General features: G+C 41.0%; 2 protein-coding genes across 2 annotated transcripts; one reads left to right on the top strand and one right to left on the bottom strand.

Annotated features, from left to right (window-relative positions):
* Window positions 1-34: 34 nt before the first annotated feature.
* On the top strand, window positions 35-11,669 carry LOC126545543 (palmitoyltransferase ZDHHC16). The gene is made up of 7 exons (XM_050193460.3): window positions 35-878; window positions 953-1,144; window positions 1,841-1,958; window positions 2,586-2,809; window positions 4,002-4,202; window positions 6,512-6,582; window positions 10,941-11,669. Exons 1-7 carry the CDS (start codon window positions 657-659, stop codon window positions 11,026-11,028), a joined length of 1,116 nt encoding a protein of 371 aa, XP_050049417.1. The 5' UTR covers window positions 35-656; the 3' UTR covers window positions 11,029-11,669.
* Window positions 11,114-26,930, bottom strand: LOC126545540 (uncharacterized). Its single transcript, XM_050193455.3, has 11 exons — window positions 26,874-26,930; window positions 26,701-26,783; window positions 26,244-26,390; window positions 26,012-26,164; window positions 24,591-25,512; window positions 21,096-21,186; window positions 20,938-21,019; window positions 20,675-20,742; window positions 16,500-16,595; window positions 14,201-14,341; window positions 11,114-11,202 (listed from the first exon to the last, which is right to left on the bottom strand). The coding sequence occupies exons 1-11, from the start codon at window positions 26,892-26,894 to the stop codon at window positions 11,144-11,146; spliced, it is 1,863 nt and encodes a 620-aa protein (XP_050049412.2). The 5' UTR covers window positions 26,895-26,930; the 3' UTR covers window positions 11,114-11,143.

The following is a 26,930-nucleotide window of genomic DNA, read 5'->3' as shown; positions in this document are numbered from 1 at the left end:
TAGTACACTCTACCCAGAGAGAAGCAGCGCGAGAAAACGTGTTCATACAAACATGACCTCTGAAGGAGCCAGAACCTGCCATGTACACCTTTGCATCCGGTAGTCTCCGACTATTGTTTCATGTCCTTTCTCAGATCTAACGTATCGCGACTGAAAAGTACCACTTCAAAACGCGCGCCTTTAAAATCGAGTTACGCGCGTAGGTAATGTTGAGCGACAGATTAAGCAGTTAATTGTTACTTAGTATATAGATATGCTATATTAAATAAGAACAACATAAGATTTATGGTTATTTAGTTAATACAGTCTCCATTGTCTCCATGTTCGAAGTTTCACCCTTCTTTTTTTTTTTTTTTGTCAGGATGTTACGATGTTACTGTTAGATCTGGCAACCATGGTGATGCAATCGCAAGTTTAGCGTGAGCTCTAGTCAACATATTGGCGTGAATGATAACATTTAAAAGCGGTTTTTGTTTTTTGATGCGCTAGCTGGACTTCACAGTTATCGTCCAAGTAATCATGTTCAAAATTACGGGACTTTTCCCCCCTACGATGAACCGTTTTTGACAGCGTCGCCGCAAGCGGCCGATTAGTAGCATGGTACGAAAAGGGCGTCTGCTTCTTTTCTCGGCGTACTCGTTTTCGTCGCACAGTACATGAGGCAAGCTTCGCCAATGGATGTATTCGTCCGATTAACCCGTTACTTTCGTCGAGTATCTGAGCGCTTCAGGGCAAGAGTTCGTCATCGGTTGCACTACTCAAGAGTAGTTTTCAACTCTCTTGTCTACAATGAGTTTGCCGACATCTATTATGCGGGCGACACATGTATGGAGCCGCTGTTCTGGATCGTCGACCACTTCACAAAAGCCATGGGGCCGGTACGAAAGAATGGTTTTCGCTGCGGTATGATTCGTTTAACGCCGTTCTGCGTTTCTGTTTATGTCCCGTGCAGATATTTGTCACCACGGTTACCATTGTGGCTTGCACTGTTATCGTGATCGCATACATGATTGGCATTCCCTACTGGTGGGAGAACAACAAGTGCGTCCTTCTCGTCGCCCTAGTCATTGGACATTGGCTCCTCATCAACATCGTCTTTCATTATTGGATGGCTCTCACGACTAATCCTGGCACACCTCCAGAGGTATGTTACTGCTGCATGCAGTCGGCTCTCAGGTGCCCCAGGAGTTTAAACGTCTGTCATATTCTTTCAACCCAGACTTCGATCACTACCGTTCTGAGATTCAACAATAATTTTAAAAAAAAGTTTATGAGTTTGCTTCAAAACAACTGGTCTCTATAGGCCTTTACAAGTTCCACTTGTTTTGAACTGCAGCATATACTAGTTCAGTATGTGTAGTTTTCTGTAATGCCAAACTTTCAGACATTTTATGTAAATATTGAAAGCTTTCAGCATTATCTGTTACAGCTGAGTGGAGTTTAGTATCACTTACGCATGGGTGGTACATGCTGAAATTTAAAAAAAGAAGTAACTCCACATAAGCAACGCTTGATTTCTTCCATGTGCTCTTATAAATGCTTTAGATGCTGCAGTTATGTGCATAGAACTGACCTCGCACATACTACAATTCAATGCAATTTACACTCTTTCATGTTCCTGTGTAAAGCTGCCTTAATTAAGCAACTGCCATGATTTATGTTTCTATATGAATGGTCGTTACATGTTGTGTACGTTGAGCTACCTATGAGGAGTCTTTACATTTTATTATGTTCTCCGGCATATCATTATTGCCCAATTGCATGTGTGTCAATTCATATACCCGCGTTTTTAAATGGTTTGCTGACCATCGTGCTTTTGCATAACTTTCTTCCATGAAAGGCATCCCTGGTGCCAGAGGTGGTCTCAATATGCAAGAAGTGCATAGCACCCAAGCCGCCCCGCACTCACCATTGCAGTGTGTGCAATCGCTGTATTCTGAAAATGGATCATCACTGCCGTATCCTTTTCTTTCCACTTCCAAGTTTTGGTGGGTGATTAAATTTCTGAATGGCACTTCAGCAAGCATAATGCACTTCATTTGTGCAAGTATCGGGGAACCTATTGCCCATTGAAGTACACTGAAGTGTTATGTGTACAATTGCTTTATTACAACTCACTTTATTACAACTAGGCAAGTCTACAATGTATTGTGCCGTTGGTTGTCTATTCCGCCACAAAGATGTTCCAAATACGTTTTTTATCATTAGCAGAATTTTCAGAAATCACCCTTGACATGTAGCACAATTCTGCTTCTACGACAAGTTTGACTGCACTTACCTCGACTGGTGCTAGTTTCAAAATTCGTTCCAAGTGGATGTGCCTTGTGAAATAACTGGCTTCGTGTATTGCAATATGTGCACTAAAGTAATAGTTGAAAAGTTAATTAGTTAGATGTTTTTAATTAATCAATTATATGTATCGATTTCAAGTGTAAGTAGCATACACTTTTCTTTAGTGTTCTAGCTCAATAAGTAGGTTTGTGCTAATTGCCACAGGCAGTTTTTAAAGATTCTGTTAACATTATAATAAAACCCCTGATATAATATTAATGCACAAAACACATTTTCCTCAATCATCATTGCAGCTTGGTTGAACAACTGCATTGGCCACTTCACGCATCGCTATTTCTTTATGTTTTGCTCGTATGTGCTCATTGGCATCATATACCTGATGATCTTTGGCTATAGAATCGCTTATGAAGAGTACTTTTGCACCTTGCCAATGCCAGCTGTTGGTCTTACCAGCTCCAAGATTCAACTTGGCAACCTTGGCATGTCTATCAATGTGACACTACAGGATACACCTGGGGTACAGTAGAATTTCTTGGTATTCTTTCTTAAGCAATATCTGGCACCTTTTTGCATGTATAGTGGTCAGCGTTTTTGATATTATAAATATAACCCACTTGTAGGTTTTTGTTTCAGAAAACGATTATTCACCTTTGCAAGCAGTTTCATTCAAAAATATATGGAGCCATTTAGCTCTCGATATGTTATGGTATATCTCCGGCATCCTTTAGGGACTCACTTGCAGTGGCTAAGCGGCCACGGTGTTCTGCTGCTGAGCACAGGGTTTCTTTCTCGCTGCCACATTCCAATAGAGGTACCATGCAAAAACGCTCACATAACTATGCTTTGGGTGGACATTAAAGAAACCCCAGGTTGTCAAAATCCAGAGCCATCCACTACGATGTTCCTCGTAATCCACCATGCAGTTTTGGGACATTAAACACCACAACTTAGTCTTTTTAGCTTCTTCTAGCAATATGCAATTACTGTAGTTATGCAGAAATTGATTGAGCAACAAAATTTTTATTAGTAATGCCGGCAATAACTAGCATACTTTGCAATAAGCACAACTCTTTTTTTCATCTATTACATTTTGTTTAGGTGAATGAAAATCACTTTACAGACAATTTTTATTTATTAATTAATTTCTTTATTTTTTTGCTATACCATAATCAAAAACATCGAATTTGATATACCCTTCTCTTGATCTAGAAGTCGCTAAATAATGCTTGCCAATTATTTAGGAGCAACCATCTAAAGCTCTTGATAATTTTTCTGAAATTGCAAACCCATTAAAAACTGTGTGGGCAGTGTAATATTCTGGCAACATCCGAGAGGTCATTCAAGAACACCTTGTTTCAGTTAGCCAGCATCTTTCAAGCCTAAGCAACATTGCGATCCCCAACATTTTCATACACAACTATCGGAAAAAAAATTTTTTGGAACATTATGCATTTTAGTTGTAGTCTCCGCTTGCACTCCCATGGGTGTGAAGGCTGGATACAAATTTTTTAACATTTAATTCCATTTTCCATTCTTTCATTATATTTGTTAGTTTATTACAGCAGTAGCCTGGCACTGCCCAAGCCAATGACAAAGAAAAAAAATTGCTTCAAAAATACAGCATCTAATCTATATTTGTGTTTATGTTCACTCTGTTTCCTTAGTGTCACTTTTGCTGCAAAGCTACAAACATCTTTACGACATTGCAGAATGCTACTCACCCCAACACAGCAAAGCAGGACTTCATGAGGAAATACTACATCACATTCACGGTCTTCATCTGCATAGGAATATTTTTCGCCCTGGGAGCTCTTACCATGTGGCACGCCCGGCTCATCACGCATGGTGAAACTAGCATTGAGGCCCACATCAATAAGACGGAACGGATACGCCTTGGAAAAGAGGGTGTTGTAAGCTTGCTACAGTTTCATTTGATTTTTTCTTTCATATCCAGTTGATTCCTTTTTGGACAACACAGAGTGAAATATTACAGGAACTGATCAGGATTAAGAGCATCAAGGCTGTTTGGTGCTTCCAGTTCAAGCTATGTACGAGCAGAAAACTAATACAATGTCTTGCCCACCACAATGACAGTGGGCATGGCATTCAGCAACTGAGAATGAGGTCACGGGTTTAAATCCCTTGCTACAGCTGCTGCTCCATTCCAACTGAGACAGAATGCAAGAATGCTTGTGATTCAAGCTACAAGTGCACGTTAGAGTACTCCAGGCGGCGAAAATTTGGAGCCCTCCGTAGCGGCTGCGACTCTCATAGCGCCCAGTGTAGCAATGGAATGTCAAACCCCATAAATCAATTCTAATGCACTTGCTTCCTATAAACAATGGAAATTTGCATGCAGTGTACCTGTAGCTGTCACGCGAGTAACAATATTCAAAGCACTCAGCAGACGAAAACGCCTACTTTTCTAGTTTTTGCAACACATCATTCAGATTCAGAGTCCCTACTTCATCATAGCCAGAGGACATTGTTTAATAGCAATAAACATTTCTTTTTAATGTCATGGCAAAGCACATTTATCCTTCAAGACAAGAAAACTTATCACAACTTATGAGTTATTTCAGCAATGATGCTTACCAATAAACTATGGGATTCAAGACAATATTGATAATAGTGCTGGACGTACAACACTGAATGATAATTGAATTTGTTAGAGACAGACAACCGCTCGGAACATGAATCAAGATACGCTCGCTGATGGAAAGATTGCCTATCGCAGAGGTTAAAACGAGCCATGTTGTTCTCATTAATAAGATTTATATTTTTAATTCTTCTCTAAAAGTTGTGAAAGACGACCTTTGGTGCCCCACGCAGCAATAACATTAAGATGTATAAGAGGCCTATCACGTGACCTTCTATTATTGCACGCGGTTCCTGGTCTTTTTATTAGTGAAATGCAGTACACTTTTTTATTTTATAAGTTTTTTTCCATTTACAATGTGCAGATAGGCCTTCATTTGTAGCGAGTAGAAAAGTGGCACTGCCTTTGCATTCATTTTCGATGAGTTGGCTTGGCTTGTCTATTGATAGATCGACAACGAGATCCAGCCAGCCATGACGCAGGCATGTACTTGGGAAAAAACGCGGTACAAATATAAGAAAGGCCTGCACAAGAACTGGAACTTATTGTACCAGCTTTTTATTTTCAAAAGTGGTTGAAGAGGTCTAAATTTAGGCAGTTAACCTCAGTTACACTCACTCCTGTGAAAAGGAGAACACTGGGCAGCTTTCACAATTTAAGAGGTGGGCTATCGACATCACTGCCACTTCTCAGCATTGCTTGAGGAGGGACTCTTACTTTTTTAGAGGCTGCTCAGATGGAAAAATTGTGCTTACAAAACATCCATGTGCTTTTGGAAGTAACTGCTGCAGGTGTAAACAATACCGAGGGTGAGCTTTACATTGCACCATAAAAAAATCCATAACATCTGGAAAGAAAAGTTGTTTAAATCTTTATAATGCTAAATAAATGTAGCAATGTGAATTTGGAGGTTCTACTTATTTAAGGGGGTCATGTGTCGGTACTACATTCATTCCAAGATTTAAAGTACATCGTCTTCTCTAACACATTTTGTTCAACGTAAACAGGTCAAAAAATTTTTTATAGAGCTCTTTTTTTCTTGAGTACGAAACTTTTCACCATGCAGCTCAGCTTGCACATGTTGTAGGCAGGCTCATGGTACGATGTGCACCAGCGGAGAGCAGCTGAGGAAAACAAATGGTACAGTCCAAGAGGTCAGATGTGACCAGAGAATGAGAAAATGCAAGGTGCAGGGCGAGAAACATGGGCACACCTATGACGTATGCTACTCACTACACTGCAAAAATGCATAAGGCGTTTCCTTTAGTTGTGCACTAAATATGCTTTCAAGCCACACTGCTTTGTCATTCTAGGTCTGCCAGAAGCAACATCTACACAAGGTCACTTTTCTTGTTTTAGAAATCACTAAACAAACCTTTTAACATGCAACAAATTTATCTCTTGCTTATTGAAAACCAATTGTCTTGACAGTTCTTACCTGTAGCACCTGGCGTAATGTGTTTGATGAACTGAATTCTTGCAATAAAAGTGAATTCAGATAAAAAATTATAACTGTGGTGTAGGGTATTCGTTATGCAGTATTTTGATTGAACAAAAATTCTCAGCATGATCAATGACAGTGTACTGTTATATTTCACATAAGCCATGTGTTTGCTGCAGATCTACAGAAATCCATACGACTTTGGACCTCGAAAGAACTGGAGAATTTTTCTGGGACTTACCAATGGCCGGTAAATGCTTTGCCATCTCACTCATCTGTTTGCTTGAGCAGTAGGCTATGCATGGTGCACTCAAATTATGACTAAAGTCAATGGAATGGTGAATGCAGCTGTATCAGTGACACTGCTCTATGGAGCTTTGAAGGACTTCAAATTAAATTTAAAGCTGTTCATGGCTATGCCGTTCTGCAGCTGAGCACTAGGCCTCAGTGGCCGAATTTCAATATGGTGGAACCCAAACACACTTCGCATGCCCAGGGTTCAGTGCACGTTAAACGAAAAACATCTGGTCAGAATTGAACTGCTGTGTCCTTCAGTTATTTCCAAGAAATTTCACATGGTAATGCAGTTCGCTTTATACTTTACTCTTCATATTCTCTTGCAATGTGCATCTTGCAACTGAAGTAAACAGGTCCACTGTTGTGAGTTTACACTGGTCATACTGTGTCGGTGTTCTATCACATGGCTGCTGTAGTTGCTTGCAATGTCCACGTGTATTAAATGAGACGTTTTCAGCGTAGAATACAGTTGTGGCTAAAAGAAATTCAAATTTGGTTACACTACTGAAGATATAAGAAGCAACAGATGTTCACAGTGTAAATGTACTTCAAAAAAATATTTCGGTGAAACACTTGTACATAATCAGTAAGTAGACCATGCTTCTTGGGATCAGTTTTATTAAATTTTGTGCAATTTATGCGAAAGGCACTTCCAGCATAACTTTGCAACACTGAACTAAATGAGTAATGTAGTGCAGATTTACAGTGGTGTTGAAGCTTTTTTTTTTTTTTTTTTTTTTTCCGCAATGGTTCGTATGTATTCGAGTGTGAAGAGAAAAATAAGGTATGTTTTGGCGGCTGCATAAATGACGAGGCTGCCATAGATATTTTGAGCAGTAGTGTTTACTTTCAACACAAGCAGCAACAAGTGACCACAGCAAAAGTAAGGTGCAATGCTTTTTTTTTCCTTTTTTCTGTCTCTTATTCCTCCACCTTATGTGCAGAGATGAAAGCAGTAGCAATTTATGACTGCACTGGTGTTTATCATATATTGCTACTGTTGTGTCTGCTCTTTCCAGTGAATAACTGGCTCTTTCCAGAGCCAGTTATACAAAGCACTTTGTTTACATGCATAACATTTTTTGCATTGAGGTCAGTTTGGAAGAGTGGCAGCTCCAGTTGAAAAAAATCTGTGTTCTTAGAAATGGTACCGCAGTCTGCAGAAAAGTGTACAACTCGGGTCACATGGTACTATCTTCAGCTGATCATCATACGCATGTGTCAAATGATAATAATGCACAAGAATTACATGGAATAAAATATTTTAGCTAGACATGTGTATCATATATGAGTCATCGCAGAAGGCCTCTCTCAAGTATACCACAAAGTTTAGTAATTTGGGCGTGTGGTACGATTTTACAAATGTTTTCTCAAGATTTACAAAGAATAATTTCTGTGTGCCGAAAAATTTTGCTCATCAGTTTCCAATATACCCTTGGAAGTCTTCAGATTATGAAAGGACACCAGAGGGGTGCCTGCTTGGAGCAAGTTTACTCAGACAAGTTTCTGAAGCAGGTGAAATTGGCAACAGCAAAGTTACTGAAAAAGTCACCGTTAATAAACAAGCGCGTTGCTTGTCACTTTTTTTACGCTGTTCCAAGCTTGCCACAGCCAAAGGTAAATCATCAAATAAAGTGTATGTATCCCACAAGAAGTGTGCGCTCAGGGCAAACTTTAAGAACTCCACAGGTTGGCAGGTATGCATGGGAGAAAAGCAAGCCCTTGGGAAGCTAAATTTTGAGGCCGGAACACAAATCCAACCTCGACGCCATACACAGCCATCTTGCCTATTGAGCTTTGACAGGTGCTTTCAACCTCTACATAATCAGAGGCACTTGTGACCTCGCCATAAGTGCTGCCACAGTGGCTATGGCACACAAAAGCAGGCGTGCAAAACACGGACACAAGAGCGACAGAAATGTAAACTATCAAATGAAAGGCCGCACAGAGGCAGAAAAGAAGGAAGACGAAAACTACTTGAGCATGTTGTAGTGTACCGCTTCTCAGCACAAGAACAATTCCTGGCCAGTGTCTGCATTCTGAGGGTGGTGGAATGCAACAATGCTTGTGTACAGTATTGTGCTTCAGGTGCATGTTAAAGAACCCCAGCTGGTCAAAATGCTTCGAGAGACCTCCCCCCCTCTCCCACATAGCCTGTGGGTCATTTTGTTTGAGACATTAAACCATTAAAAAAATTAAATTAAATTATGGGGTTTTACGTGCCAAAACCACTTTCTGATTATGAGGCACGCCGTAGTGGAGGACTCCGGAAATTTCGACCCCCTGGGGTTCTTTAACGTGCACCTAAATCTAAGTACACGGGTGTTTTCGCATTTCGCCCCCACCAAAATGCGGCCTCCATGGCCGGGATTCGATCCCGCGACCTCGTGCTCAGCAGCCGAACACCATAGCCACTGAGCAACCACGGCGGGTCCACACATTAAACCATGGTTGTGTGGTAGCCAGTACAGTGGAGTCCAAAGACACCCTCGCGTTGAGTAGTCATATGGCGTGTGCTTGAACCAGCAAGCAGAATTTCAATACTAATTCAGAATACTGAGCACCTTTAGGGTATACAGGTAGCACTTTATTATGTTAATGTAACAAGAATATAAACAAGGAGCACACATTTTTTGATGAAACAGGCTCTTTGAGATGAAAACGAGATAAATAAAACTAGATGTAAATAGCCTGTCGTGAAAATGTAAAACTGCCATGATAACCTCGCCAATTTCATACAACACTGTTATAACCATTTTTTTTCTTAATACAGTAAAACCTCGTTGATACATTCCTGTTTGTTACATTTTCCCGACTTTTATGCTCTGAAATGTCAGTCTTACTTGTGTATCTGCCCTGCAAAACTGTTATCGGATGTTAAGTTTTCCCGGATCATGCATTTTTCCGTGGTCCCCTAAGAAATATAACAACGTGGTTGTACTGTTTAATTTCAACTAACCACAACAGACAGATTTCAGTTATTTCACTGTACCTTCAACACAGATTATAACACTTAGTGAGATCTAGGCACACAATTGCCATCATGTTGTCACTAAACACTCTGCTACCCTGCCAAGTTTCTCCAAACTCTTGTCTTAGTCAATACAATACAAGATAATTTCCATGAAAAGAAAATACATATTTATGCCACTAAACATGGTTTTAAAAGCTTCACATTTCATGCTCATTCAATTTGTTATCAACAGCTATGACTGATTACAATCCATATAAAAACAACTTTGGTCAACATAGTAAAAACAGCAATACCTCATTATAAAAATTTGTCACAGCTGGGACCCTTAATCACTTATGGCAATTGTACTGAGAAAGAAATGGACAGTACAGAACAGTGGACGGAATGAACGCCTCTGTGGGCTGTCAGGTATGGACGCACAAAGGAAACATTCACAAGGCTCTACTACTTGAGAGTCAACTAAACCTGAAGTTTCCTGCAATAAAATAAAACTTTCCTAGGCAACTTTATCTTGCAATGTTTGTGATTTTGAGTGAGCAAGGGACTGCCACAGCACTACATTCATTCATCGCTAATTGACATCCAGTTACACTGGTTTAATGGTCCAGTGGCAATGTTTTCAGCTGAATTTTCAATGCATCCAAGTATGTCCAGCATGAGCTCAATGTACTAGCATGAGCTACACACAGCTCCTGCTCACACAAAATACTAAGGCATCACTCTATTCCATAAATTCTATGCCATTCAACAAAGGACAATAATGGCACATATCAGGTGCAACAAACCCAACTGTGGTATAGGACTTCCTTACGTAAACAAAGGGCAACAAATCAGCAAATGGTTCGCTTCATACACCAAAGTTCTGGTGCATTCCAAATAGCAGGGGTTCCCAAACACTGCATACCCCCTCCCCCCATGCTGTTTCTTGTCCACCAAAGCATTACTAATTATTCCACATTCACTGCATCTTTGACAGAGTGAAGTATCTGTTTTGTAAGGGTGCTTATTTGGGGCTGTTCATTCATACCTGTGGTGATGGGGTGCGGTTCAACAGTTCCTTGGTAACATCTGAAAGCCAACAGGTTTCCTGCAATACTCAAAAGTTTGAGAACCCCTGCACAACAAAACTTAAGTCGAGTCTTTGTAGCCTAGCCACATGGTTCACACAACTCGAGTTTGATGCTTGCAAAAAAAAGCGTAAATGACTTGGTCACTGCAGGTACGACACCAACTAGTGTCATTAAAGCAAGCACGGGTGCAAAGCCACTTGACACACCTACTCTCTGTGTTCACTGGGCCAGGCTCTCCATCCCAGACACTTTTCTTCCACACTGCAGGACGTGGAGACACCTTCTGCTACCATCAGCACACCTGCCAGAGGGCAATGGCCTCACTTGGACAACCATTTATAGCGAGAGGTGGTGACCCATACACAGCCTCTGACTTTCCTATCTGAAGCAGGCCAGGATGTGCAAGAAGTAGCTTGCAGTGCTGCGCTGTGCTTCTTGGGGCTTTCAAGCCAGTGAGCAAGGCTGACAAATCATGATACGTCTCCATTCCATACATCAGTTCGCTGCTTGGCTGCAGTCTTTTTCTTACCTGCATATGAGGTACAATCCAAAGGGTCAGAAAGTAATGAAAAAAGCAGCGACTTCTGTGCCAACACCTATGCCACTAGCTGTCAAAACGCACTGCGCATAAAGTGAAAGAGATGCAACTATCGAATGCAAATCAAGGTGTGCCTTCTTTCATACGTGCAGTAACTTGTCAACTTTTCATTTTCTTATCTGTTTGTGGAAAGCAATACTGTGAAACTACTGAAACCAACAAAGAAACACTAGTAGTACCTTCCTATACATATTTATGCTAACATACATGTAAAAAGTAGCATTTCTAAGTTGCCAAGCCAACTATGACCGAGGCTGAAAGTTCCTCTGTTTTTATAACGAGTGCCATAGTTTTTCAGTAAGTGAACTCAAGGTGGTGCATGACACTGCTAATACAATGACTGAAAAGCATGAAAATAAAGTAGTGCTGCTAGTCGCTTTTGCAGCACTAAAATTCTTGCTGATGATTATTGTGTTTTCCTTTTCATGACTTGTGAAATACAATGACGAAAGGTAAAAGAACTGGTAAGCAAGTATTTAATAATTTCACCAAGTGAATGAGCACACATACATCATGCAGGGGACTTAAGATGAAGCTTTAGCTCGGGCCCAACTCTGACGTAACCTATTTAAATACATGTAAACGCAAAAACGCTTTTCTGTGATAACCCCTGGAACGATTTTAATGAAATTTTTTGCATATGAGAGAGAAAATTAAATTCTAGTGACTGTTGGAGGTGGAATTTCGAATTAGGGCCTGAATTTTGTTTAAAAAAATTTATTTTAATTCGAAAGTTTGAAATAGATAGACGCATGAAGTTTACAAACTAATAGCTCTGCATCAAGAAAACATATCGCGGTTCTATAAACGGCATCCATTAGATCATTCAAAGCAAATTCGATATGTCAATTTATATCTTACCTGAATTTGCTACGTTGCTTACAAGGGTTCCGCAAAAGCTGTATTTCCATATTACTAAATTTTTTTAGATTCATGTGTAACCTATCAATTTTGTCCGCTTTAGATGTACTATCACATACAATTCACAGAATTCTGATGTCATGTTTCTTTGCCGAGTTAAAGAGTTGTAAACTTAATAGTTTCATTTTCAGGAAATTTTCGATTCTTGCCAATTTTTAATAAAAAATTGACCTAAATAAAGAATTCATAACCAACAGACACTAGATTTTAAGTTTTTCATTTAAATGCAACAAACCTCCTCAAATTCGGTGTAGTGGTTGCCAAGAAAAACGAATTCTCCTTTTACATGTATTTAGATAGGAGAACCCGAGCTAAAGCTTCCTCTTAACCAGTGGAGGCATTATCATGACATTTACAGCAAACCCCCCCACCCCTACCACTAAGCAGCAAGGTTGCACACCACTACCAGGTAGGTGCATGACTGAAGGCTCCACAGTTACCAGCACCTACCCAGTCACAGAGATATTTCCTGGCTCTCAACAAAGTCTCCATCCTCCAGTGGGATTTACATATGGCCAAACTGCCCAAAGGAGGAACCCTTTGCAGCGTGGCGGTGGATTTATGCCTAATGTGCATACTCTCATTTGTTAATTATCTTGTACAGTAAAAAAGAATTTCAGCAGATATTTCACCCACAATTGCACAACTAAAGTGCTTGAACTGCCATTTTTATATTTATGAGTTATGATTATTATGATTGCAAGCAGTCAACCTATACTCTGTTTTGAAAAATGTAGCACTGGAATGGATGGAGGCTATGGTCAGCACAGCCAACTATACCAGACGACAACTTTCTGTGGCAGCACGACGAAAGCTACACGCACGCACTCACACGTGTGGAGCTTATGCTCTTGTGTTGCTATGACAAGTAGTGCTGACGTTTTGCTGGCGGTATACACGACCACTAAAACCAGACATGGACACCAGAAAGCCAAAACTAGGAACGGCAAGTAATGGAAATCCTTTTCCTAAGCAAGCTCTTTATTTGCTATAAAATAAATCCTGAACAAAAAAAATTTTAATAATAAGTGGTAGGATTTGTTTTCGCTATGCAGCTTTCAGTTGCTTTGCATTCGCAGACTACATTCAGATGTGCAGTAAAGAAGTGTGTGCTTCGGCTCCGTAGCTTTGGCCGCACTGCCACAGAAAATTGTCGCCGAGTGTGGGAGTGCAATCACACAAATGCATCTGCCCCTTCACTGAGCGCACTTGAAAAAACATGCTCACACAAGCAGGTAACGCTGCTTAACCAAGTCATGGATTACAAACTAGCCCATCAGTACCTGTTAAGCAAATTCCCTATACTGCGTATCCCTGTGTACATTGTCTGTTCCAGTGCAAGCATGCCTAGTAGCTTGCACTCCATTGTCCTCGTCTTTTGCACTCTGTAGACATGTCGATACTGCGTCACCAACTCGCCCAAGCTTCCACTTTATCGAGTATACTGAAGCAATACCAAAGTGCCACTACAGAGAAAGTCTGTGGCCTTAGAGCTACTTCTGGATGATGAAGGTGATCCTCTCATTGCTTCCTCAGCCATAAAAACTTAAGCAAACAAAGCTACATTGTACTGATGCTGTTAGCTCAGTTCTGCAAATATATGTTGCTGAGCAAGCCTGTGAGTTTCTTCCTCCATTAGAAGTTGGTCACACTCCACAAATATCAAACTTGTCAACCCCCTGTATTCAGTGAATAGCACTGAGCAAGAAGAGCCCCACTTCTCCCATTTCATTAATAAAGCACCCTCACTGCTACACCACTGGAACAGGCCTATCTGGGATGTTCCATAATTTGTTACAGCATCATTTTCTGAATGAATCGCTGGTGATACCTTCTCTTAATTCTGTAGCAGCAGTATCACATGCCATGAAGTATACCATGCGAAGTGTAACAAGTTCACTTCTGTTTTTTAATAAAACAATGACACTGGTGAACCTATGTTACCACAGATGGCACTAACTTGCCTTTCAGCTATGTCAGGAAGCCTGCAAAGCCTGCATATACATACCTTTGGCCTCTTTCAACATCTGCAGTTCTTTCCTTCGTTGTGCAGCATCCACATTCACCCGCATGCCAAGGGCACCGCTCACCAAACGGCGTGCCACAGAAGCAGACGTCTGCGGCCGAGGTTTGTAAGGCATCAAGAATTCTGTATTTAAAAAAGGCAAGTATAATGTGTCATTTAGTGATGGGAAATTGCATGTGTGAAGTTCACTTGATAACTCTGCTTCCACAAGGGGTACATGAGACTTGCTAAAGAGCGTTTAACACCAACAACTCGTTTCACTAAATAAACAAAGTAGCAAGCATTCATGAGACAGTTCTATGATTGGCAGACAAAATTTCAGGGCATTACCAGCAGTAATTCCCTTAAGGTACAAAATTATTAATGGATAAAGCCACAGGCAAAAGCCATACATTTTTTTCTTAACATCTTTAGTACAGAAGTCGCAGCAGTGATGACAGCAGTGCCCAACAGCCCAGATTTTGTGGTCACTTTACAAATTTGGGCCCTTCTTCAAGAACTGCCAAGTTATTAGTTTGTAGCGTACTACTACGTGCCACAATAGTCGGGTCACAAAAGACGACGACACGACCAGCATGTTGACGGTGCACGAGCAGTGGAATCGGCGGAATCAGGCTTCCACCTGATTAAACGGGCTCGTCTATAAATGTAATTTGTGAATACTAGGCACTAGCACCTGTCTGGTTTTTCTTCACCCACAAGTTCATTTGTCAATCGTTAGTTTCAGCTTGCCATTGCCACATGCAACAACACAGAAAATGGGAAAGTGGCATCAGTACCAGTATTTTAATTTTATGCAATTTCCTGGCATGCCAAAAGCTCGCCTCTTTATAAAGGTTACACATATGCAGTGTGCCTACTCGAGGTAAACGAATATCAATTTTTTCGAATACGAATCGAATCGTAAGTATCAAATATCAAAGAGCCAAACATGTACACATACGTATTTACAGCAGGAATATTTATTTCGGTATAATTAGGTGCCACACCTGTAGTGACTAATGCAAAAAAGAAAGCTATCAGGGGAAGGGGATCAATTTTAAACAAAAGATAACTGATTGGCATTGAAAAAGCTGCACAAACAGCTGCACAACTTTAAAGCCTAGTTGCTAAGACGCTTTTCAAGAATGAATGGCTGCTGTAGTATGAATAGCTTTGCAAATACGGTAAATAAAATGTTGGGGAAAAAAACAGCATTTTGAAAGAAGCTCTTGAAGGACTTGCGTGAAGTAGCTACATGTAGAAGGACCCGTTGCAAAGGTGCAAAGACCCATTGCATAGCGTAAACAATGAAACTGCAATGTGACCGGACTGCCAAAACCGCAAAATCAGGAAATACAAGAAAAATTGTAGGTTGCAATGTAACGGCTTCCACCACGAAACTAAAAACAAAGCTTGAATTACCCATTTTCTTTTGGCATGCTTCAAAAACTTTTGTCGTCTCTTCCGATAATTTACGGCACTATGTTTAGCAGACGGAGAACAGTAACCAAGCCTTATCATTCGGTTGCTGCAATATACTTGGTCAAATTTGAATATTAGAAAATACCAAACACTGTCTTTCCCCATACAAATAGTTAGCGTGCAGTACTTTTTAATTTGTATTCGATACTCGAAATATTCGCTCTACGCTAATGCCTACTTGTCTTCTTGAGATAATAGTATTGCACTTCATGTCTCCTTAGCGAGCTTAAAAAACCACACAAAGCTTCTGCTGCTTCAGGTGGCCTTGTGCTTTAAAAAGGAAATCCCTCCAAACATTCCTCAATATTTGTAAAAGGGAACATTGTCTCATACTGGGCCAGTGACATCAACATTAAGCAGCTGTCATAAGCTGAAAACAACAGGAGCACCTGCAGGCAACCTGGGGTTAGCAAAGCAGGCTCTATGACATATACACAATGCACCATCCCACTAATAATCCCCACAATAGAAGTATATAATGGATAAAGGCACATTAACTGGCATAGCTAAGTCCAAAAGAACAGCAATGAAGGCCACTGTTAGATATTAACATGTGTTAGAATAGCAATGCTGTTGAGCTTCTCTTTGATGAGATGTTTACAAAACCCAAAGCACACTTTACAGTGCAGGGAGAAACAATGCTTAAACATGTCCTCTCCCTCCCAATTGGACAGAACAGTTTCCGATTTCACACCAGTCAGTGCAATCAAAGTGCACATGATTGGCAAGTTACTGTCAGGCAAATTGAGAGACCAAAAAAAAAAAAAAAAAGTTTGGGCAAAGAGAGAGGCACCTGCTTAGTAGGAGTGAAACTCACCACTACAATGCTTAATCTTCAGCTTGGACTGCTTGGAGGCTTCCGAGACATGCCTCATCTTCATAAGTGGATTCTGTAGGCCAAGAGCTTCTGTCGCTGAGAGAGAAAGGCAACTATAAGAAGCCATTCACATTCCATGAAGTGCCTTTTAGTGTGTATTGTTGCAAAAAGGATAGGCAATAATGGGATAAAGCCAGTTAGTAAAATTCCAGTTTTTGGTAGCAAAGTTACTAGTAGAAATGCAGTGAAGGAAAAAGCACAGACAAATCTTAGAAGTAAGATAAATGTAGTGTACTTATTTTGGTACTTATATTCGTTTTCGCAGGTTTTCGTTTGTACTCCTGTAGATAACGAGCATGCATTTGCAATGGGAAAAGGTCGTCGGTACGCCTGTATGGTTTGCCTAGCTGAGTTCACAGGCGCCACCACACGTGACATTCCAGAACTACAAGGCCAGAACCATTTAGAAATCATTCTATATTGAGTTACTTATCGCGATCAGGAAAACACATCTATCGCGGATAAATCAAAGAAGTTTTTATGCACATAGGGCCCTCTGGTTTGTACTTGTCGGCAATAAGGCAGTCCCGCCGCCTACGGGATCATCTGACTGAGCTTGTCGAATGCTCGGTTGCCATAGTCGGAAGTTTGAATCCTTCTATAAGGGGGTCTCTCTCTCTCTCTCTTGACGATAGTGAGCTTGAAATTCACCTCCTCCAGTGCACAACATCTGCAGGCTTGGAGTGACACCTGACACCGGCAAAAGATGCCGAGAGTGAGTGGGGATATGCTAATCCAGGTACAACCAAATTAGGAAGGCCCATTAAGCTTCAACAGACACTACCTCACCAGAACAGGAATTGGCCTCCCAGGTGCAGCATTCGGCCACTACCTCCTGAATGATTCTTACAATTAACCCATGGCCCTCAGTCCCCAGCAGCTGCGGAGCAACTGAGCAAGGCGGCAGTCAGACCTGTAATGCAGCAGAGGGTGCTAAGAATCTCTGGATCCGGACAGGCCGCCAATGGAAACTCACCCTGTCAACCTTTAATTGCTGAACTCTGCTGAGTGAGGCTAGCTTAACAGGACTCTTTGGGGAACTATCAGACATTGTTTGGGATATCACCGGCCTTAGTGAGATTAGAACTGGTGAGGCTTATACATAGCTGAATAACGGACATGTCCTCCACTATAGAGGTCTCTCAGATAAGCAATACGAGGTAGGATTCCTAATCCATAAGGACATAGCGGGCAACATTGACGAATTCTACAGCATTAATGAGAGGGTAGCTGTAGTCGTAATCAAACTTAATAAGAGGTATAGATTAAAGGTAGTACAAGCCTACACTCTAACGTGCAGTCACATTGATGATGAAGTAGATCAGTTTTATGAAGATGTTGAATTAGCGATGAGAAAAGTGAAAACTCGGTATGTTGTGGTAATGGGCGACTTCAATGCAAAAGTGGGGAAAAAGCAGGCTGGTGAACAAGCAATTGGCAACTACGACGTTGATTCCAGGAACACTAGAGGGGAGATGCTGCTAGAATTTGCAGAAAGGAATAAGCTTCGAATAATGACCACCTTTATCAGGAAGCAACAGAAAGTGGACCTAGAAAAGACCTAATGTTGAAACTATAAATGAAATCGATTTCATACTTCCTGCTGATCCCAGCATAGTGCAGGATATAGAAGTGATAGGTAGGGTAGAGTGCAGTGATCATAGGTTAGTGAGGGCTAGGATTCACCTCAATTTGAAGAGAGAAAGAGTAAAATTGCTCAAGAAGAAACAGGTCAACCTAGAGGCAGTAAGGGTAAAAGCAGACAAATTCAGGCTGGGACTTGCAAACAAATATGCAGCCTTAGAACAGAGAGATGAAGGCTGCATGAAACCGTAACTAGGCTGGCTTCAGAGGCAGCAATTGAAGTGGGAGGCAAGGCACCAAGGCAACCAGTAGGCAAACTCTCCCAAGTAACTAAAGACCTAATAAAGAAATGACAAAGAATGAAAGTGTCCAATTCAAGAGATAAGATAGAATTCGCAGAACTGTCAAAACTGATCAACAAGGCGAAAATAAGCGATATTCGAAACACGTGAGAAAGACTGAAACCGGAAAAAAATGGACGCAGCCTGAAATCAGTGAGAAGGAAACTTGACATAGGACAAACCAAGATGTATGCACTGAAAGATAAGCAGGGTAATATCAGCAATCTCGAAGATATAGTAAAAGCTGCGGAATAATTCTATACTGACCGGTACAATAACCAGAGGAGTCAGGATAGCTCCATTAGAAACAATAATGAACAGGATACAGAAAAACTCCTCCTATAACTAGCGATGAGGTCAGAAGGGCCTTGCAAGACATGAAACGGGGAAAAGTGGCAGGAGAAGATGGAATAACAGTCGATTTAATCAAAGATGGAGCAGACATAATGCTTGGAAAACTGGCGGTTCTTTATACGAAGCGTCTATCAACTGCAAAGGTCTTGGAAAACTGGAAGAATGCAAACATTATTAATCCACAAAAAGGGAGAGGTTAAAGAATTGAAAAATTATAGGCCCATTAGCTTACTCCCAGTATAACATAACATATTTACCAAAATAATCTCCAATAATGGCAACACTGGACTTTAGTCAACCAAGGGAACAGGTTGCCTTCAGGAAGGGATACTCTACAATGGATCACAATCCATGTCATTAATCAAGTTATCGAGAAATCCGCAGAGTACAATAAGCCTCTCTATATGGCTTTCATGGATTACAAAAAGGCATTTGATTCAGTAGAGATACCAGCAGTCATAGAGGCATTACATAATCAAGGAGTGCAGACCGCTTACGTAAATACCTTGGAAACTATCTACAGATGTTCCACAGCTACCTTAATTCTGCACAAGAAAAGCGGGAAGATACCTATAAAGAAAGGGGTCAGACAAGGAGATACAATCTCTCCAATGCTATTCACTGCGTGCTTGGAAGAAGTATTCAAGCTATTAAACAGGGAAGGCTTAGGAGTAAGGATCAACGGCTAATATCTCAGCAACCTTCGGTTTGCCAATGACATTGCTCTATTTAGCAACAATACAGACGAATTACAACAAATGATTGAGGACCTTAACAGAGAGAGTGTGACAGTGGGCTTGAAGATTAATATGCAGAAGACAAAGTAAATGATGATGAATAGCAGGGCAACGGAACAAGAGTTCAAGATCGCCAGTCAGCCTCTAGAGTTTGTGAAGGAGTACATTTACCTAGGTCAATGAATCGCAGGGAACCCTGATCATGAGAAGGAAATTCATAGAATAAAAATGGGCTGGATCGCATATGGCAGACATTGTCAGTTCCTGACTGGAAGATTACCATTATCATCGAAAAGGAAGGTGTACAATCAGTGCATTTCACCAGTGGGGCAGAGACTTGGATACTGACAAAGAAGCTTGAGAACAAGTTAAGGACCGCGCCAAGAGCGATGGAACGAAGATTGCTAAGCATAATGTTAAGAGACAGAAAGAAAACGGTTTGGATCAGAGAGCAAATGGGTATAGCCAATATTCTAATTGACATTAAGAGAAAAAAATGGAGCTGGGCAGGTCATGTAATGCACAGGTTAGATAACCGTTGGACCATTAGGGTTACATAATGGGTACCAAGAGAAGGGAAACTCAGTCGAGGATGGCAGAAGACAAGGTGGAGCAATGAAATTAGGAAATTCAAGGGCACTAGTTGGAATCGATTGACGCAGGACACGGGTAATTGGAGATCGCAGGGAGAGGCCTTCGTCCTGCAGTGGACATAAAACAGGGTGATGATGATGATGAAATGCTGTGACAATTTTGATGCACATGACAATTTCACTTCAAAAGAAGCAAAAAGGAATATAGACTCCTCGCAGGTACGTGCAATCGCCATTTCTGATGTTCCTGAAATGTTATGCTTAAGATGTTGCTACTATGACCTGTCTTTTCTTCATGGAAATCTCAACTGCTCATATACACACAAACTGCTATGAAATAAAATTTTAGTCACCAATATTATTCACCTGTGTTTGTCCTTTTGCACCCCATGCCTTATCTAAAGCTACATCATCAATGTCCATCGCCTACCTACTAGATGCAGAATTGAAAGACACCTTCATAAAACTACATCTCATGTCCTAACTTAGCCTGTAAGAGAACTTACCAGCAAATGGCGTCGAAAATATTGCCAATGCATGAGTGTCATCCACCCACTTAATGTTGAATTGATCTCTGGAAGAAGATGGGAGGCAAAATTCAACTGCAATTAAATATACATTTCAATTTTTTTTAATGTTGCAACAAAACAATTAGTCTTTTTGTACAGACAAGCAACCCTAACCTTAGAATTAACGAATTCTGCTTTCTTCAAGCCCTAAAGTGACCAATGTACCCATTTGTAACTACTCAGAAGACATCTACACTCACCTGCAAGATGACAATGCTGTCACAAGGTCTTTTGTTTCAAATTCGGCAGGAAAATCGTACATCTCAAGGACATGGCCATACTCTGCAAATGCCCCACAGAATTAATTACTCATTCATTGGTGTAAAACAGACATACACAAAAGAAAATGAGCACATACCTGCTTCTGAGAGGTCAGGAATACGAGGCTCAAACTTGGTGTAATCAAGTTCTGCTTGATGCACTTTAATGTCACCCAAGGCCTTAGTGATCTGCAAGGATAAACATGGAACTGGTAGAGACAATAGCTGATAACTGGTGCTGTTCCTAGCTCAGCATATTGGTGCGATTTCCAACAAGCAATGAGGATGTTGGACCGGCAATTCAGCCTTCTTACTGCCTCCATATGCAGGAGCAATAAGGCGGGGCTAGTGCGTTGAAATGCACCTAGAACTATTTCCAAAAACAAGAAAAGGAGTTGCTGTTCTTCATGAACATTTCATAGATCATTTCTTTTTTGAACCGGCAGTGTGATTTTTAAAAATGCACTGCTAATATTGCTGATGCTGCATGTCCGACTGGTTCTTGAGGGGACATGCCATTTACATGACAGAAAGCTATTTATCACTTTAATAAACCCGACATAAAAACTTAAGCCAAAGAGCTTTGTTTGTAATTCTGAAATTATTATTCATTTTTATGCAGCCATCAGTGCTTTCCTTTCACGTGGTTCATTAGTAAAATATTGTATTTTTGTGCACTCTTTTTCCAATTAATAACCATTCGCAATAGTTACTCTGAAACAGTCTATCATGCTCCTTATTTATTGCACAGTGCAATTAAATAGACTTTGCCCGAGGCATTCTAGTTTCCAGGAAGTGTAAATATTCTGAATGCTTGTATTTCACACACCATTCATGGGGAATGCTTTCTTCTTTTTCATTTATATTTATCTGACTTACCAAGCACAGACAATGGCACTACATGCACATCAAAGAGTGGGTGGAGGCTTTCAGTGGAATGTAAGCTTGCAAAAGGTACCAGACAAGAATGCAAAGACAGTCCTATATTACAATATGCACATATAGGTTGCTGAGACACCGAAAAATGTCTCAACTCCTGTTTTTCTCCGAATATGACACTCACAAAAAAACATCATGTAGCTGTGCATGCATGCAGGCATACATATGCACACACACAAAAGTGGTTTCCCAAGCCACCATTACCATCCCTTTTCACTGCCTTCTAGTTCAAACTTTTCTCTTATCCTTCTATGCTTACAAAGAAGGCTACCTAAACATATCTGCAATTGAAACATCAAAAATGGAATACTCCACAAAATGTGTCACATTAAACCCACACTTGAAACATACAGGAAAATATTTTAACTGGTTTGGTGGGTTATGCTGTTGAGATAGCAAATAGATGAGTTGTGCTGACCAACAGTAGTTAATGAGAAAACAATGCAGAAATTAAACAGGGCAATGTCTACTCGAATGTTACTCACCAGCTTGACACAATTACAAATTGTGGCAAATTCTGGACAAAAGTGTCACAATATTTGGGCACTAAATGAAAAAACAAAAATGAGGCACTCACTTTCTCCACTAATACGTCAGCCTTTCCCACTAAACAAAGTAAGATCTTCTTGCCAGTTTTTTCTTTTTTAGAGCTTCCCTTTATTGCACCTTCAACCTTCATCACGTAGAAAGGCTACCTGGCAATGAGCAGCTGGTTTTGCAAATTTCTGCTTAATGAAACCAGCCACTTAGAAGGGTCCCTAATACTTTTCTAGCAACATTGCAAGACATTTTGGGTATCAAGAGACACCATCTCACAAATTTCATCGAGCAAGTATTTTCCTATCAACTGTGTTTTGGCTCTGTTGCTGAAACCTCATGGATGTAAACAACCACTGTGAACAGAGTGGAACAGCATGCAAGAAACTAAAGAATAGGTGTGAAGGCAGAGCAGTGGAGAGGGTGAAGTGTGCAAACTTGGAAAGTTGCGTCTATGACTGGTCAGTTTACGTATGAAAAAGAAGATAAAGCACAACATGACGTCTCACTGGGGAAAGACATTGCCTGTGCCAGCAAAATCTTTCACCATGTGGAAATTATGGAAGCAAACCAAGCCCCAGCAGTAGCAAAGCGCAGCTCTGCCACCACAGGCAACATTTTGCACAGTGACCTACTATCATGGTGCACATTCTTTCTTTTCTCTATTTTGCATGCCTGAACAGGCTAAAGTCGGTTTTTGGTGCACAAATGTTAAGATATCAGCTTCTTTATCTCTCTGTCCTCCATTTTCTTGCATCCCATGTCATTCAGTGCAGTGTGGACTACTGCCATTTGTGAAACTTCAGGAACACAGCCAAACAGCAGACCTCATTCTGCCTTGCAATACCATGCAGTCTACAAAAAATGCCCAAGTTTATTGCACAGTGAATTCTAGAGTAATGTGACCACAAAGTTCATGCTGTATCATACAGCCCATGTGAGAGGTATATAGCCCACTTGACATGTGACTGAAGCTTACTAGAAATGCCGAGGTGAGGCTCCCAATCTGTACTCACAGCTCATTACCTAGCAGTTGGCAATATCTCTCGCCCCTCAGATAAAGTGACAAATCGTATCCGTCACACAAGCACTGTTTGATCACACAAGAAAAACTGCAATTATATTAGGCCAAATCATCACCGGACCTGACCTAAAAGGTGCCACGCACTTTATGGCAAGTGCTTTCTTTGCTTCAAAAGAGTGGCTTTGGAAACGTGACATAAAATATACATGCAACGAGATGAGAAAAAAACAAATTAAGTTGAAAACAACAATTCTCTTAGGGCAGATCACCAGGGGATGAGACCTGAATGACGCCATACACTGCCTACGTGTTTTGGGTATATAAAAGTGGATTTGGATGAATTACCAAATTACCAACATAAAAATAAGACATCGTGCAATTACAATGAAAAAAAGAAAAAATAGATTTGCATGGATTAAAGACAGCACGCTAGCAATTTTTAGCACACTGCAATTCTACCAGACTTATAGAGGCTACAGAAAAAAAAATAACCGACTACAATTACTTCATTCAAACATGTAACTGATTACAGTGATGTCAATAGTGCTTTCCCATACCAAAGAACTTTGCAGAACCAGTAACTACGAGACCCACTACATAGCTTAGTGTTGACTGCACACTTATAACAGGTATACACTTTTTTAGGCTACTTTTGCACTGTAAGCACATTATTAACTGCAAGAAACCAGATCAACACCAAGTTACAAGTCACAGTCATGCTTCAGCGACAATAAATGGCATATAGACGGCCCATAGTGACATCACCACCACCTCCATGCTGACGCGACTGCTAGTACAGCACGTATCTCCAGCAGTACAAGGGAGCTGTGAATGAATATGGTGTCCATGATATGTGCAAGCCATCTATGATGAATATCCCTGGACCAAACTTCAAAAACAATCAATGCACTATGCTAGAAGCAAACTAGTACTGGGTTTATGTATGTTATTTCCTTTAACAAGCGATAAGCTTGTTATGGCCTTTTGAGAAAGACATCCCTTAGCTGGTAACAGAAATGACAGTAGGCAGAGAGTGCAAAGAAGTCAAAATGGCCACTTGAGCATGAAAAGCTAGACATGTCAAATCACTCACATTTTTCAAAACTTCTGGAGCAACGCATTCCCCTGTTTCATCAAAAAGAGCATCCCATGAATCCTCAGCATCCTTATGGTTCTCTTCGATGCTTGCTTCAGTGCTATCTCGAGTAGAGTCTACATGCTCACCATATGACTGTGCCACCTCCAAATGACTTGTAAGGGGCAGTTCTTCATGTGCTGCATTTTCAGTCGATTCACTAGTTCTGACAACACTGTCATCCACTACAATGCCAACCCCACCTTGGAATCCTTGTAGGCTTGTATTTTTTTGCCTACCTGCACAATCTGTCACAACGGACGAAAACTCCTGTAGTGAATTCACTTCTTCAGAACCTTCATCTGCTGTTTCTTTAATGTATTCATTCTCAGTTTCCTGTGAAAGTGACAAACATACTTGGATCACAGCTTCACTGTTCTCAGAATTTCCACTTGTTGAGAGCACATCACAGTTACTGCCTTCCAGGCCAGTACACTCGACATCACCACCCATGCCACACACATTGCTCGAGAGAGCAGAAGCTTTGCTATAGTGTTCTGAACTTGCATCTTCATGGTGTGTTCCAGTGTCCTCTATGCACTGAGGGTTAGCTGCAACTGTTGTTGCTAATGATGCTTGGCTTTCCGGCAAACACTGTGAAGGCACCCATGCTTGTGCACACACATTAGTTGCCTCGATCAAGTGAGCAGAAGGCTTTCTGTTGTGTTCTGAACTTGTGTCTTCATGGTGAGCCCTAGTGTCCTCTCTGCGCAGAGGGTCTGCTGCATCTGTTGTTGCTAATGATGCTTCGCTTTCCGGCAAATGCTGTGAAGGCACCCTTGCTTCTTGTGCAGGGGCATCTCTTGTATCAGTTTTCAAGGCCTCAGCTTTGCGCCCCCGTGGCACATACAGCTGCATATCTGGACGCCTTTGCCGCTGCCTGCATTTGAGGAGTTCAGTAACAAATTAGCATGATCAAATATTAGGTACACGTCAGCTTCAAGGATAATAAGTACATTAGCTTTGAAAATCAATGTGTCAGGGTGTGCATCTGCCTTATAACAAATGCCGCAAAAAATCGCATCACTTGACCAAAATTTTTTTAATATTAGAACACAGAGTTCTCATTGGCATGGTTGCATGTCACCCTTACAGAACATGCATTATGCCTTCACAGCTGAATACCAAGCACTGCATTTATATGCCTTACCTGCAAAGCATCTGTTTATTGTTCCTTTTTTTTACAGCACAAATAAAATTCATGAAGAGCATGCAAAAAGAACAAATGTAATGTCGCTGGTACATTCTCACCATTACAACCAGCTCTTTGTCATAACATGGCGATTCACTACAATATCTAAATAAACAAAGCAGCTTGCTCAGTTAGAACTCTCATGCAATAAGAACAAATGGTAGCCCATGAACAATGTGTGCGTTACCTTGCTGGCCTCGGTGCTTGCATCTCTCTGCTTGAAGGTAACGGTCTCCTGATGCTATGTGAAAGGAAATCGACGGGAAGCCCTTTCTCTCTGCAAAGCCTCACAGCTACTTTTCGCGCTGCCTCATCTAAGCAGTAGCCGTTGTCAAACGCGCTGAAAGGAAAATACTTCCGTCAAGTTCACGTGACTTTTCCTATATTAGCAAAGCAAGAAAACAAATGGCGTCATTTACAAAATAAGCCGCGACTTCAGGCACACAGCCGTCCTTCGGCAAACGCCTTCTCCCAGTGAGAAACTGCACAGGTCCTCAAACTTTTCTTCAACAACCTTGTGAGTCAGGAATCTTTCGCGTTTCGGCAGGACTGGAAAGATCAGCACACTGGAGAGAGAGAGAGAGAAAGCAAAATGGAAACACTAGATGTTTAGAGCAAATTTTATCCCCGCATCTTTACAACAAGGACGACTCATTTCAAGTCATGACGCCGTGTCACCCACAGCTCAAATTTCTAGGTGTCAACACTACCTTTAAGGACACATGCTAAGCAGCGACAAAAGTCATTACCGCATGACACAAAGGGCCATTCAAAAGAAATCCCGCTTCAGTTTAAAAATTGTTACGGATCAAAACAAGCTGAACACAAATGTGACCAAAATAATTTTAGCAGACAACAGACAGGACTACACTTTACCTGTTGTGAACATCACCTTGCACAAAATTCGTTATCTCCTTGCACACAGTTTGCACAAAGACTTCGTCTCTGTCGTCGCCACTCTACGCACAAGGGTACATTGGCGACAAGCGTCAGACACCGATGACACTTTGGGTACAGAAACGTCTCCAACATAAGCGCATCGCACTAACCTGATATTGGTCACGCTCCATGTCTAAAAACGTATAGTGCCTAACGGAAGTACAGAG

The sequence above is a fragment of the Dermacentor andersoni genome, chromosome 1 (genome assembly GCF_023375885.2).
Source record: "Dermacentor andersoni chromosome 1, qqDerAnde1_hic_scaffold, whole genome shotgun sequence".
NCBI lineage: Eukaryota > Metazoa > Arthropoda > Arachnida > Ixodida > Ixodidae > Dermacentor > Dermacentor andersoni.
The sequence above is the reverse complement of the archived record's forward strand: the minus strand, read 5'-3'. Positions and strand labels throughout refer to the sequence as shown.